At 36.4% G+C, this 11,929-nt stretch overlaps 4 protein-coding genes and 1 long non-coding RNA gene across 6 annotated transcripts; 3 read left to right on the top strand and 2 right to left on the bottom strand.

Moving 5' to 3' along the window:
• Window positions 1–1,349: 1,349 nt before the first annotated feature.
• Window positions 1,350–4,702, bottom strand: LOC106751062 (F-box/LRR-repeat protein 4). 2 transcript variants are annotated; one of them, XM_014631842.1, is made up of 8 exons: window positions 4,592–4,702; window positions 4,183–4,424; window positions 3,893–3,986; window positions 3,336–3,792; window positions 2,995–3,250; window positions 2,551–2,911; window positions 2,134–2,461; window positions 1,350–1,879 (listed from the first exon to the last, which is right to left on the bottom strand). In XM_014631842.1, exons 1-8 carry the CDS (start codon window positions 4,596–4,598, stop codon window positions 1,549–1,551), a joined length of 2,076 nt encoding a protein of 691 aa, XP_014487328.1. In that variant the 5' UTR covers window positions 4,599–4,702; the 3' UTR covers window positions 1,350–1,548. The 2 variants fall into 2 exon arrangements, with proteins under 2 accessions (XP_014487328.1, XP_014487327.1); XM_014631841.1 differs by having other exon boundaries at window positions 4,550–4,701.
• A 24-nt stretch (window positions 4,703–4,726) lies between these two features.
• Window positions 4,727–6,672, top strand: LOC106751065. The gene is made up of 3 exons (XR_001375010.1): window positions 4,727–4,774; window positions 4,867–5,058; window positions 6,516–6,672. It is a non-coding gene; the product is annotated as an uncharacterized LOC106751065 (long non-coding RNA).
• Window positions 5,127–6,672, top strand: LOC106751064 (histone-lysine N-methyltransferase SETMAR-like). Its single transcript, XM_014631844.1, has 2 exons — window positions 5,127–5,216; window positions 5,294–6,672. Exon 2 carries the CDS (start codon window positions 5,336–5,338, stop codon window positions 6,344–6,346), a length of 1,011 nt encoding a protein of 336 aa, XP_014487330.1. The 5' UTR covers window positions 5,127–5,216; window positions 5,294–5,335; the 3' UTR covers window positions 6,347–6,672.
• A 51-nt stretch (window positions 6,673–6,723) lies between these two features.
• Window positions 6,724–8,451, bottom strand: LOC106751063 (mitochondrial ribonuclease P protein 1 homolog). Its single transcript, XM_014631843.1, has 3 exons — window positions 7,940–8,451; window positions 7,290–7,866; window positions 6,724–7,200 (listed from the first exon to the last, which is right to left on the bottom strand). The coding sequence occupies exons 1-3, from the start codon at window positions 8,323–8,325 to the stop codon at window positions 6,832–6,834; spliced, it is 1,332 nt and encodes a 443-aa protein (XP_014487329.1). The 5' UTR covers window positions 8,326–8,451; the 3' UTR covers window positions 6,724–6,831.
• An 819-nt stretch (window positions 8,452–9,270) lies between these two features.
• On the top strand, window positions 9,271–11,872 carry LOC106751032 (very-long-chain (3R)-3-hydroxyacyl-CoA dehydratase 2). The gene is made up of 5 exons (XM_014631775.1): window positions 9,271–9,687; window positions 9,873–9,990; window positions 10,966–11,201; window positions 11,339–11,520; window positions 11,614–11,872. The coding sequence occupies exons 1-5, from the start codon at window positions 9,608–9,610 to the stop codon at window positions 11,691–11,693; spliced, it is 696 nt and encodes a 231-aa protein (XP_014487261.1). The 5' UTR covers window positions 9,271–9,607; the 3' UTR covers window positions 11,694–11,872.
• The last annotated feature ends 57 nt before the right edge of the window (window positions 11,873–11,929 follow it).

Genomic DNA, 11,929 nt, shown 5'->3' with positions numbered 1-11,929 from the left:
AGAGGGGAGGGAGACGGAAGAGGAAAGGAGAAAGAGAGACAGAGAGAGAGCGAACGAGGGGGACACGCAAGAGAGCGAGATGCAACATCGAACGCGGGCACGGTCGAAAATCCGCGCGCAACACGGTTAATAAGAAAAAAAAGAAAGAGAAAGACACAGAGAAAAAGAGGGGAAAGGAAAACCGTAAAAACGAGACTCACGAGACACTTGCTTCCTTCGCGGCGATTGCGACGGCACACATTTCCGTGTACGTTTCACATTGCCTCGTCGTAACGACCGTCCGTCCGATAGTATGTAGTCGAGCGAGGACGGTAACCTAATTCCATGGAGAAATCACGATGACCCGTACTGTCGCGCCCGTTTATCCGGCCCGCTGAGATGCCCCGTGTGCTCTCTTGTAAAACGTACTCGAACGTATCGGTTGTCGCGACGACGCCACTCTTCCGGACGTACACTCTTCCTCCTCTTCTGCTGTTACTGCTGCTGTTGCTGCCGCTGCTGCCACTACTGCTGCTCTCTTTCGCACTCCTTCCTCACGTCCGTCCGTCTATTCGTCCGTACGTCGACGCTACACGCACACGATGGTCGCTGCCGCGACGCCAGTGTCGCGCTCCTCCGAAAAATGGCGTGAAAATTATGTACGGTACTCACGCCGACCCTTTCGCCGGACGCCTACGGCCGCTCGTCGTTCATAAGCCCGTTCTTTTCAGCCGTGCACTTCCGGCACTTCCTTCCAATTTTTCTCTTTCCCACTCCTTCCCGCGGAGTTCACGGTGTACACCTATCTTTTTCAAGTGGTGCAGGAAGTGTAACACGGTGCAATTGAAAGGAACACACAACTTGTCAGTCTCCATGGATTAATCAGGATTAGACTCTGTAGAATATATGACGATGGTCGGAGGAAGCGCGGCTCTATTGTAATGTGTGTTCGCAAAACTAGGTGGGTTTGAATGGGCTCGACGAATGATACTTGACAGCAGGAACTGTATTCAAATTTATCGCAGAATTAGTGGAAAAGAGAATATAATACTTTTAGAGTATTTTACTCTACTATAAAAGCAACCTATTATAAAATCAAAATATACGCGAAGCTACGTTGAGAGGGAGCATTAAAAAAACTTAAGTAAATTTTTATAATAAATTTATACACACATATATATGTGTGTGTGTGTGTGTGTAAATGTATATAATAAATATTTAGTTTGTATAAATTTTTATAAATCATCAACTTTTTCAGCCAGAAAATACTTTTTAGCTAATTTGGAATATATAAGTACAGCTCACCCCCCCCCCCCCCTTCTCACTCTCTCCCTCTCCCTCTACGATATATTTGTATATAAAACTTAGAAAAGTTTATTTTTTTGGTGTACCTATTAATACAACGCTATTACATAATATATCACACGATACAATCAATGTATATCAAGAGGCAAATTTGTTATTCTAATTACAGTACAAATCTTATTATGGTATCATATTTTAATCTTACGCATTTGAATTTGATCCTTAAAATTGTTCCATTGTGCTGACTTTATAATTTGTCTATGTTTAAATCGGCTTAATCGCTTGAAAGCTTCTTTTGACGGATACGTGCGGATATTGTTGCCGCCATTCCTGGATCTTGGAATCACTGATGCTTTCGCAGAAACTCAGGTCGATCATCTCCAGTTTAGGGCAACACAATAAGAAACCATAACATATATCTGGCGTTAGAGATCGAGCACCCAATAAGTCTAGTTGTTGCAGATGTTGGCATAGCAGCAACGGTTCCAAATCGCGATCCGTAAGTCCTCGAAGAGCGGCTAGAAAGACTTTTTCCAAGTGTTGGCAGGAAGATAACAGTGCGCGCAAAGAATCTCCAGGAGCGCCCATACCACCGCTACAGAGCAGAAAAGAAATTCTTATAAATTTGCCATTTTCCACCCCATAATATTATAACTTATAATTCTTACAATTTTCTATTATAACTCCTGTTATATTATCATTATGAGCCATTATAATCGCTATTTTTCAATCGCAAAGTGAAAGATAAGACAAAGGGGTTGTTTGTATGCACACAAAAGAGAAATGCATAAACTTAATAATAAGAAATATAGCTAGGCAGGCATTGCCGATGAAAATGATAACACATACCACCAACCAAAATCCACCTCCCGTAGATTCTTGCAACGAGCGAGAGCACGAAGACCATGCGGCGTAAAAGTCTGAGCCTTCCAAAAATCCACACTCTCTAAGTACGGGCACGAGTTTCCCAACTCCACCGCGACCTCATCCACGTTTAAACGGTCGTGCATTCCCGCTACGTTCAAATGACGCATCCGAGGGTTCCTTCGCAGTATCGAGCACAGTGTCGCAGTTTCTATAGTCGTTCCGTAGAGCTCCAAACGCTCGAGGAACTCCAGGTTCTCGAGTCTTGAGAAACCCTTGCTCGTTATCTCCTCGCAATTACGCAAACATAATTCTGAAATATATGGTACCGATTGAATTTAGTTATGAAATTACAGAAATCGTTATGTGGCGAATCTCATTGTGTAGCAAATTTGCACGTACCTTTCAAGTTCTTACATATCTTTGATACTTCGTAAATAACGATATCGTTAACGATATGGCAGCAATTTAACCGTAAGTGCGTCAAGAGACTACCGCATGAGTTGAGAAAGCTCACGATATTTTGATACTTGAACATGTTGTAGTTACCGCACCATGAGAGGTCCAATTGTCGCAGATATTGACATCTAGGTGCCAAATTGTTCAATGCTTGCGTGTCGAGGCAGTGCCAGTATGGCTTCAAGTTCAAACATGTGTAAAGCAGAGCATCCCGCGCTATATTGTTAAAATGTTTGTTCACTCTGCATAAGCGACACAGTGATTTCAGGTCTAAATTTTTCAATATTTTCAGCACCGTCTCGTCCTGCAAGATTTACCAATGGAAATATATCGCATTAAGTATTATTAGTTGCGAAAGATAAATCTCTCATTATATATATGCTTTACAGGAAGCGCAGAGAAACTGCCGCATGGTGGTTCCTTGGACTTGCTCAGAGCTGACGATGAACTTTTATTAGATGATAACTTCGATCCGTACAAAGAGGATGACGAAGAAAGATAAATGTCCTTTATAAGCTTCGGGAATTCTTCTTGCAAAAATTGTTGCAAGCTGTTGAATGCTTCCTCAACAGGCGGTATGCAGCGGTAATGCTGTCCTAACTTAGATATTAGCTTGCTCTTGGAAAAATTCTCTATTATTTTACTGCAAATAATGTTACATTTTATTACTATCATACAAATGAGAAGGTTTAATATTATGCTGCATTAATCATCATTGTATTTAATACCTTTTGTATATTGTACAATGAGTATGCAACGTTTTCTTGAGGATGGCCAAATCCTGATTCGCGTTCGAATAATCCGGTGTTAAATTGTGAATATCCTCATTGTGCGAATCAATACAACTCAGTTCTTGCAATAGGTTACTTAAATTCTGATTGTGCTGCCGATCATTGGGTATGATCAATTCGGTAGTACCAATAAGCAACACAGCGTCTAGCTCTGTGTAGTAGTCTAATAGGCTATGGTTGAACTCCAGTCTTAACGTTTTGGTCTTAAAATTACACAACTGTAACCGCGGAGAGAATATCCGCGGTTTGTGAGGGACAATCTGAGGTGGTCCATTCCATAACTGAAACCACTGGCCATGACAGTCTTGTGCCCAGATTGCAATCACACTCCCAGGATTATATGTTTCATACACAGAAACTCTGATTGGATATACTTCGTGGTTATATTCGACAACTTTAAATTAGAAATTAGAATAACGGTTACTATCGCGATCTCAACAAGAAAGTTGTTCTCTTTACAAAAGTTCTTATCTATTGCTCTCAATATTGCATACCGATGTAATCTTGACTCACAGTATCTTCGTTATTCTGTGGCATATAATCCATCAGTCTAGAAGGTGCTCTGTCCCACCATGGTCCATAAGTTCTCTAAAAGTATATTGAGCAATAAAGACAGAAAATATCAGATCTACCTATTTTTTAGGATTGCAGTGTTAAGTTAAGAATTATGATTATATTATAAAATAATTGCATAAATATAAACACCGAAAAGGTTGTCCCAGCCGTAACTAAGAAACAGAAATATAAACATGGTTGGAATAAGTAACAGAGTCACAAAACATACCATGACAAATGCCTGTGGAAAATCTCCATAGTCTGGAAATTTGCTGGGTTTACCAGCTATATTATAACCAGTGTAAGATATGCTAATATTGCTGCCATACTGGGAACTAAAGTCACAAACATCTTGGACAAACTGTTCAGCAAAGATGATAGATTCCTTCTTTCCAATGGTCGTTTCTTCGCTGATAGGTACTACCTCAAATGTATTCCCCTCATAAGATATCATGTCATTTACAGGGAGATCTAAAGGTATGTTAAAAATAATATTATTTACATATATATTTGTACATATATGAATACCTATTATGTATCATACTGTTGCATTACAATAATATAGCAACAATGTTAATAATAAACACAACAATTACGTAATAATGTCACTTTCTGTTTGTATAAATTATAAAACACACCGCACATTGTTGTAGAACGATAGATTATTCAACGACGACCTCCCCGTCAAAAATGACAATCGCTCTCAATCATTCTTGCTATCTTAATATATATATTTCCGATACATAGCAGTAGTAGTGGAATGTTCCAGAGGGCGCGAGTAAGCAATCATACAGACTGCGTTCCAAAACCCAACTCGACTGGTAGAGTAACATTTAATTGACCAATCAGGAAAAAAGAGCAAAGATTTCTTTATCATGATTGGTTAATTAAATGCTACTTACCTGTTGAATAGGATTTTGGAACGCAGCCCGGTGTTTCCGAATGCAGCTTTAAATATCCTTTGTCTCACGGTCAGAGAATTTCAATCCTATTGGTTACCTCCAGTAGATTCTGTGCACCAATAGTACATCGGTACGGAGACGCTACATTATCAAAGTCTTTCTTTGAAGAATCATTTGAAGAAAAAATTGGTTCGAAATGCTAGGTAAAATATTTATAATAAACTATGATGATAATAATATGTACGAATATTAAGCGAATTTATATAATATGTACGAATATTAAGCGAATTTATATATCGGGTTGTCCGGAAAGTCCGTGCGGATTTTTTAGTAAATGGCGTTCAAATGCAAATTTTAGAAGGTTAGTTCAGTACAATGTGTCAAATGCATATATATTTTAATAAGTGTGACGTTTGACTCATATTTTTATGATAATAGTTGTGATCAAATAAAAATATTTCTCCTGGCATCAGCTTGAAAATGGAAGGAAATAACGTGTTTTTTCGGTGTATAATGCTTTTTTATTACCGTAACGGCAAAAACGCGACGCAAACTCGAAACAAGATATGTGCCGTGTACGGAGAGGATGCTGTAAGCGAACGCATGTGTCAGAAATGGTTTGCCAAATTTCGTTCGGGAGAAGTAGATATCGAAGATGCTTCTCGCTCTGGTCGGCCAGTTACCACGGATGTCGACCAAATAACAGCTTTGATCGCTTCCGACCGGCAAATAGCAACTCGGGAAATTGCAGCGAAGTTAAAAATTGGCAAATCAACTGTTTCGGAACATCTAAGCAAGCTCGGAGTGGTGAAGAAGCTCGATGTTTGGGTACCGCACAATTTGACTGAAAAAAATCTCATGGATCGCATTTCTATCTGCAATATGCTATACAAATGCAACGAAGACGATCCATTTTTAAAACGAATTATAACAGGCGATGAAAAATGGATCATTTACAATAACATTGAGCGAAAGAGGTCATGGAGTAAGCGAGGTGAACCGCCATTAATTACTTCGAAGAAAGTTATGCTCTCCATTTGGTGGAATTGGAAGGGAATCATACATTATGAGCTACTACCCAACAACCGATCCGTCAATTCGGACAAATACTGTTTGCAACTAGACCAATTAAGGGCAGAAGTCAACAAGAAATGTACGGAATTAGTCAATCTGGAGGGCGTCATTTTCCATCATGACAACGCCAGGCTTCGTACTAATTTGCAGACCCGACAAAAATTGTTGGAGTTTGGCTGGGATATTTTGCCTCACCCATCATCTTCACCCGACATAACACCTTCCGATTATTACTTATTCCGGTCCTTGCAGAACTCCCTTAATGGTATACGTTTTGTTTCTTTGGAACATCTCAAAAATTACCTAGCCAGCTTCTTCGCTGAAAAAACCCAGGACTTCTACGAGAGAGGAATTATGAGATTACCCGAAAGATGGAAGACTATTGTACAACAAAATGGCGCATATATTACAGATTAAAATTATTGTTAACTAAAAAAAATCTTACATTGGAAATTTGCTTGAAAATCCGCGCTTTCCGGATTTTCCGAACAACTCAATATTATAAATAAGCTCGGGAGAGCTCCATATAAATGGATGGCCCACGTAGATGATTGACTAATTTAACCTAAAATTTTTTTAATTGAAGGTTCAGCGGAAAGATTCTCGGGCACCGGCCGATGTGAGTGGATATGTGCAATCATACCCTAACGTTATAACGGGCCCTCCCAGCTTATTAATTTAAATAACGCATTGTCAGATTCAATTTATATGATTAAATAAAAATTATCATTTTCTTTGTTAAATTCAAACTTCAGTATAACACACACATACACACACGTATGCGAAAAACCGCAGAATTACAAGTTCTTTTATTTTGAAACTGAACGTGTCTTTTAATATATCTTTGACACATACAATGATATTTTCTATCTTACATAGCAAACATCTTCTATCTTACATAATTATTTTTCTTTTCTGGTGGCAAATGTGAAATTGTTTACATTAGACGATTTCATTGGGATCTGAATTTCCTCCACTAACTTATTTTTCATTTCTGAACTTTCCATTCCTTCAATTAATTTGGATATTGAACGAAATTTCTGGTTTCCCTTATATTCTCTGTGTTCTCTTAACTTTCTGATCGGTATATGTTGAAGTGCTTTCTCCCAACTTTTTGTATGCCTCAAATCTAATATTATAGAAAGCACTTGATTGATTGTGAAATTTTTTGTTGATCCAGAACCCCAATCAAGATATTTCTCAACGGGTAGTCTTGCCATACGAAGGCCTTCTTTCTTAGCCTTTGCCAAAGATAAAGGTTGTGGTTTCGACTGTAAGCGAAGAAATAATTGAAGAAATAAATGATAATGATGAATTAACGAATTAAGAATAATGAATATAGAATGCCTGAACAGTTTACCTTATCTACCATTGCACCTATGATGTATACCATGTCAGAATCATATTCGACCAAATTGGTTCTACAGTGTGGAGTAAGATATACTAATTGATCTTTTGGAAAAAAGTCCAAATAAGACTGAGATGTTACAACAGCTGGAAAATCTACATCCATTAAATTAGGCACGTTGCGACATAAGTATTTCTTAAGTACTCCTTCCTCTTTTAAATTACAAAAGTGAAGAAACATAGGATTCTCATGGATACGATTGACAGCAAATGCTAAAGTCAATTGCTTGGCGCAATTGTGACTTTCAAGATTGTTCATATGATCCTCATAGCTGCAATCGAACACAACTTTAGGTTCAAACATCATACCCCAAATTAATTTAGAGTTATAGAAATGATTGATATTTTTGTCATATATCCGCAGAAAGAGTGAATTATGACAAAGTCCATATTTGATCTCATTAGGATCTTTTGTCTCATTAGGTTCTTTTTCTGCTTTTTTAGCTAGCCATTCCTCCTTTTTTTGCTCCTTTTTCATCTTTTTATTCTGTTTTGCTCTTTCATTGAGAAATAAGTAGTTAAGATACTTCCTACAAAATATCATAAAAACATATACAATATAAATTGAAAAGAACTATTTAAAGATATAATGAAAACACTTACTTTCTTTGTGTTCTGGTCTTTATATCTAACAGTTCCAACCATTGTTTTGTATTAATATTATCAGGAACTTTCTCAGCATCGTGTCGCATAACATCTACTTCTAATTGTAATACTTCAAAAAACTTCTTGTTGTCGGGACTGGATAGAAACTCATCGAGTTTCTGCTGAGCGACATCAATATTCTTGTCATCGGGATTCGTCGGGATGTTTACGTCCTGCATCGGAACTCGACAGTAAAATCGTTTGCACGTTGCGTTATTCCAAAACGATGAAACATTTGTGCAATATATGTTATTACATGCTGCAATCCTATCACAAATCACCGGCGTAAAAAATTTCTTGCGATATTTTATCGAGTTAACCAGACATCTTATGTAATTATACATCCTATAAAAATTCTTTGTAACGATAGTTACTGCAGTCGATATTAAGATTCATAAAACAGCATGAAAATACCATCGATCGAAAACGTGTTGTACGACCATAAGTTTAACAACCAAATGGGAGATAGTTTACTTAGACGAAAATTGTGTAGAGCAGAAACTCTAGAGCTAAAATTTTATTTTCAAACTGAATCTTACAGACCAGTGTGATGCGCGACGCAATGTGTGACATGCGATCCAATGACCATACTGCTCTTCCAGAAGAGCAGTATGCTCATTGGATATCGCGCGTTGTGTGTCGCATATAATCGCGCATCGCGTCGCGCATCATGCATTATATGAATATTTAGACTGTGTTCGGAAACACTACACTGAAAGTAGAATGACTTTTAATTGACCAATCAGAGAAAAATAATTAAGATTTCTTTATCATGATTGATCAAATAAATGTTTTTTTAACGGCGGGTATATTTCTGAACGCACTTAACATAATTTTAGGCTCGTATCAGACTATGGACTGAAGATTGAGGTTAAATTGAAATTTAACCAATTAGTGGAAAGTTCACTAAATTTCACTAAATTTGAGTACAATTAACCTTGTACTGATTGCCAAATTTAATTTAATCTCAATCTCCAATTTGTAGTCTGATACGGGCTTTAGGCTGATATTACATGCGTCGTACGACAAGTGTCGGATATACCGGTTGATGGTCAGATAGAGAATTTCTAATGTGTCTAGAGAAAAATTTAGGGACCTTTGAAATGCTCTATCTAACAGCCAATCAGTACACCCGGCGATGCTCGTCGTACGACGTGTAATATCAGCATGTAATACTAGCCTTAACTTGAAAATCGTCGAAGACATTAGGTCTGTTCGTTTTCGCTGCACCGCTGAACTAGTGCAATAAGTTGAAGTGAAACATATACTTGTCTCGCTCCAACTTATTACACTAGTTCAACTGTGCAGCGAAAACGAACAGACCTATAATGACGATTTTTCGAAATCATGGCATTTAATATACGCTGCGTCAGCAGTCATTTTCCGATTCTACCGTGGGAAAATTTTTTTTATTACGCTTGCAATATCGATTAATAATTAAGTGGTATGACCTCCACATAAGAAATCTATGTGTATAAATTTACTTACACTAGGAAGAAAGATGTATATTTATGATGATTTAGTACGTAATATTTCTTGGCATTCATTTTGTGTGAATATCACCACTCATTCCGTCGTGTCGTAAGCTGCGCTGTGAAACTCAGTGTGAGGAACTATCACGTAAATATGACTGAAGTAAACTCCAAGAAACCTGGTATTCTCGCGAAATTTTATCTAGCGTTATATAATCTTGGACAAACTTTGGGGTAAATTAATTTCTTCTATCATATTTGCAAAACAACAAACTGCAAATTCATTGCCTTTTCAAAGATATCCTGTGTACCGAATCTTTTTCTTCTCCTTCATTTTGTTACATACATTTTTGTCATACTTTGAGTAGCGCTTTAAAATATACTTGCTTAAACATTAAATTCTTTTTTATTCATTTCAGATGGAGTTATATATTATACCAGTTTATACAACATCATACTAATTCTTCTTTGGATGCTACCTTGTGGAATAAGGTGGAATTATCACTATTTGTTTTCCAGAATGCAGCTGTTTTAGAAGTATTTATTTAAAAGATCTATTATATATATTATTAAGTTTTATAAGTAAATATAATTAAAAATAAGTAGAAATTCATTAAAACTTGAAACTGGATAGTTTTGAAAAACTTCTCATGATAGGCCTAAATAGATTATATAATATAAAGAATTTTAATTAAAAAGTAACTTTTTTTAATGTGAATTTTTCCGGGAAATGGGAAATAATTACACAATATTATATTATGTGATTTCTTGGTAGAATAACCCTTTGCGGTCATATTAAATTTGGACATGGGTATCGTACTGGTCGGAATTAATTTCGGTTGAAAGAGCAGGGATACATAACACGCAAGATTACGATGGATAAACAAGATTTAGTAATTCTTTTGTGAACTTTAGATATATCTTTATTCAATACAGTCATCTAGTAATATGTTTTTGTATAAAAATTATGTTTTATAATTTTCCATCGTGTGGTATTTTTCAAAACATTCTCCAACCATTCTGCAGGCCTGGTTTTCGAGTGCATGTATCGCAAAAATAATTGGTTTGGTGCCTTCCGCCCTTAATCTTTCTGTTTGAACATACACTACAATCTTTACTTTTTACATTTTACTTTCTCTATCAGAGTCAGTATTCAAGAGGTTTCGTTACGTTCAAAAGACGACTGACTCGCCACTGCGTCTTGCATGGCGAGCGCTGGGTGACAGCTTTTGTTTACATTGGATTTCGTTATCTCCAATTGATAGGAGCACCGTATTGGTTCGTGAATAGGTTTCTTAGGCATTGAGATTTGTTTAGAAAAAGTGTAAACTGATACATGAATGCATACAGTATAGGATTCGTATGGTTCCTTGCTGTGGTGGCTGAGAGCAGACACACGACCGGAACGGTAAAAAGGCTTTGGTGGCTGAGAGTAGACATACGACCGCAAAGGGTTAAAAATTAATTTTCATTAGTTTTCATAAGTTTCTTACAGAAATTCCTGCTTTTCAGATAATGCACGCAGCAACTGGATTAGTACCATCAAATACTATAATTACAATATTTCAAGTTTTGAGTCGTATTATGATTGTAGTAGGAGTCATCCTAGCTACTCCTTACACATATGCTGCTGCATCTCCAGGAATTCCACTAATTCTCACAGCATGGTCTATTACAGAGATAATTAGATACTTTTATTACTTTTTGAATCTGCTTAATGCTGTACCGTATATAATAATATGGCTGAGGTAATACATTCTTTACCATGATCAAAAACTTTTTGTAAAAGTTACAGTTCTAAGAAGTTCTAGATATTGTACTATTTCAATTGGACTTTAATCATGCAAATTTATATTAATGGAAATGAAATTTGGGAATTTTTCAGGTATACCACATTTATCATATTATATCCGATTGGTATAACTGGTGAATTGTTATGTTACTATGCTGCTGTAAAATACGCCAGTGCTTATTCCAATGCATGGAGTTATGTTCTGCCAAATACATGGAATTTTACATTTAGCTATTTATATCTGCTAATAGGAGCTATGTTATCGTATATTCCAAGTAAGTGTCCCAAGTATGCACATAGAAAAGATGTTAGATTATTAGTTATTCATCATTATTCATTACTCATTAATTATATATTATTCTTTGCAGTTTTCCCTAAGCTCTATATGCACATGTTTGCGCAAAGACGCAAAATTCTAAATCCTGCTGCAACGAAGAAGGTTCATTAGCATGTAAATATTTTGTTTTTGTTTATTTTTTCTAATATTTTAGAACAATAACTAAAAATATATAATATAATATTATACATGTATATTGTACTTTGTTATGTGTTCGTAATAATGGGTCTTGCGACATATATTTATATACATATGGGGTGAAAAGAAATATATTTTATGTTGTTACGCAATTCTTTATTCTTTTTAAGTTATTGGATATAAAATTTATATACAGAATATTCAGTGCA

Source organism: Dinoponera quadriceps, unplaced genomic scaffold, assembly GCF_001313825.1.
Source record: "Dinoponera quadriceps isolate SergipeBrazil2010 unplaced genomic scaffold, ASM131382v1 scaffold6073, whole genome shotgun sequence".
NCBI classification, from domain to species: Eukaryota; Metazoa; Arthropoda; class Insecta; order Hymenoptera; family Formicidae; genus Dinoponera; species Dinoponera quadriceps.
Note: the sequence above shows the minus strand (reverse complement) of the source record. Positions and strands in the feature narration are given on the sequence as shown.

Bases quoted from the DNA above. Each gene is read 5' to 3' on its own strand.
- LOC106751063 (XM_014631843.1), bottom strand. From the start codon at position 8,325: ATGTATAATTACATAAGATGTCTGGTTAACTCGATAAAATATCGCAAG. The intron at 7,867-7,939 runs GTAAGTGTTTTC...GATATTTTGTAG, and splicing joins AAGACCAGAACACAAAGAAA to GAAGTATCTTAACTACTTAT. The intron at 7,201-7,289 runs GTAAACTGTTCA...CTTCGCTTACAG, and splicing joins TAGGTGCAATGGTAGATAAG to TCGAAACCACAACCTTTATC.
- LOC106751062 (XM_014631841.1), bottom strand. From the start codon at position 4,598: ATGTGCGGTGTGTTTTATAATTTATACAAACAGAAAGTGACATTATTA. The intron at 3,793-3,892 runs GTATGCAATATT...TCTAATTTAAAG, and splicing joins TGTGAGTCAAGATTACATCG to TTGTCGAATATAACCACGAA. The intron at 2,912-2,994 runs GTAAAGCATATA...TAAATCTTGCAG, and splicing joins GCAGTTTCTCTGCGCTTCCT to GACGAGACGGTGCTGAAAAT.
- LOC106751064 (XM_014631844.1), top strand. From the start codon at position 5,336: ATGGAAGGAAATAACGTGTTTTTTCGGTGTATAATGCTTTTTTATTAC.
- LOC106751032 (XM_014631775.1), top strand. From the start codon at position 9,608: ATGACTGAAGTAAACTCCAAGAAACCTGGTATTCTCGCGAAATTTTAT. The intron at 9,991-10,965 runs GTATTTATTTAA...CCTGCTTTTCAG, and splicing joins AGAATGCAGCTGTTTTAGAA to ATAATGCACGCAGCAACTGG. The intron at 11,202-11,338 runs GTAATACATTCT...GGAATTTTTCAG, and splicing joins TATATAATAATATGGCTGAG to GTATACCACATTTATCATAT.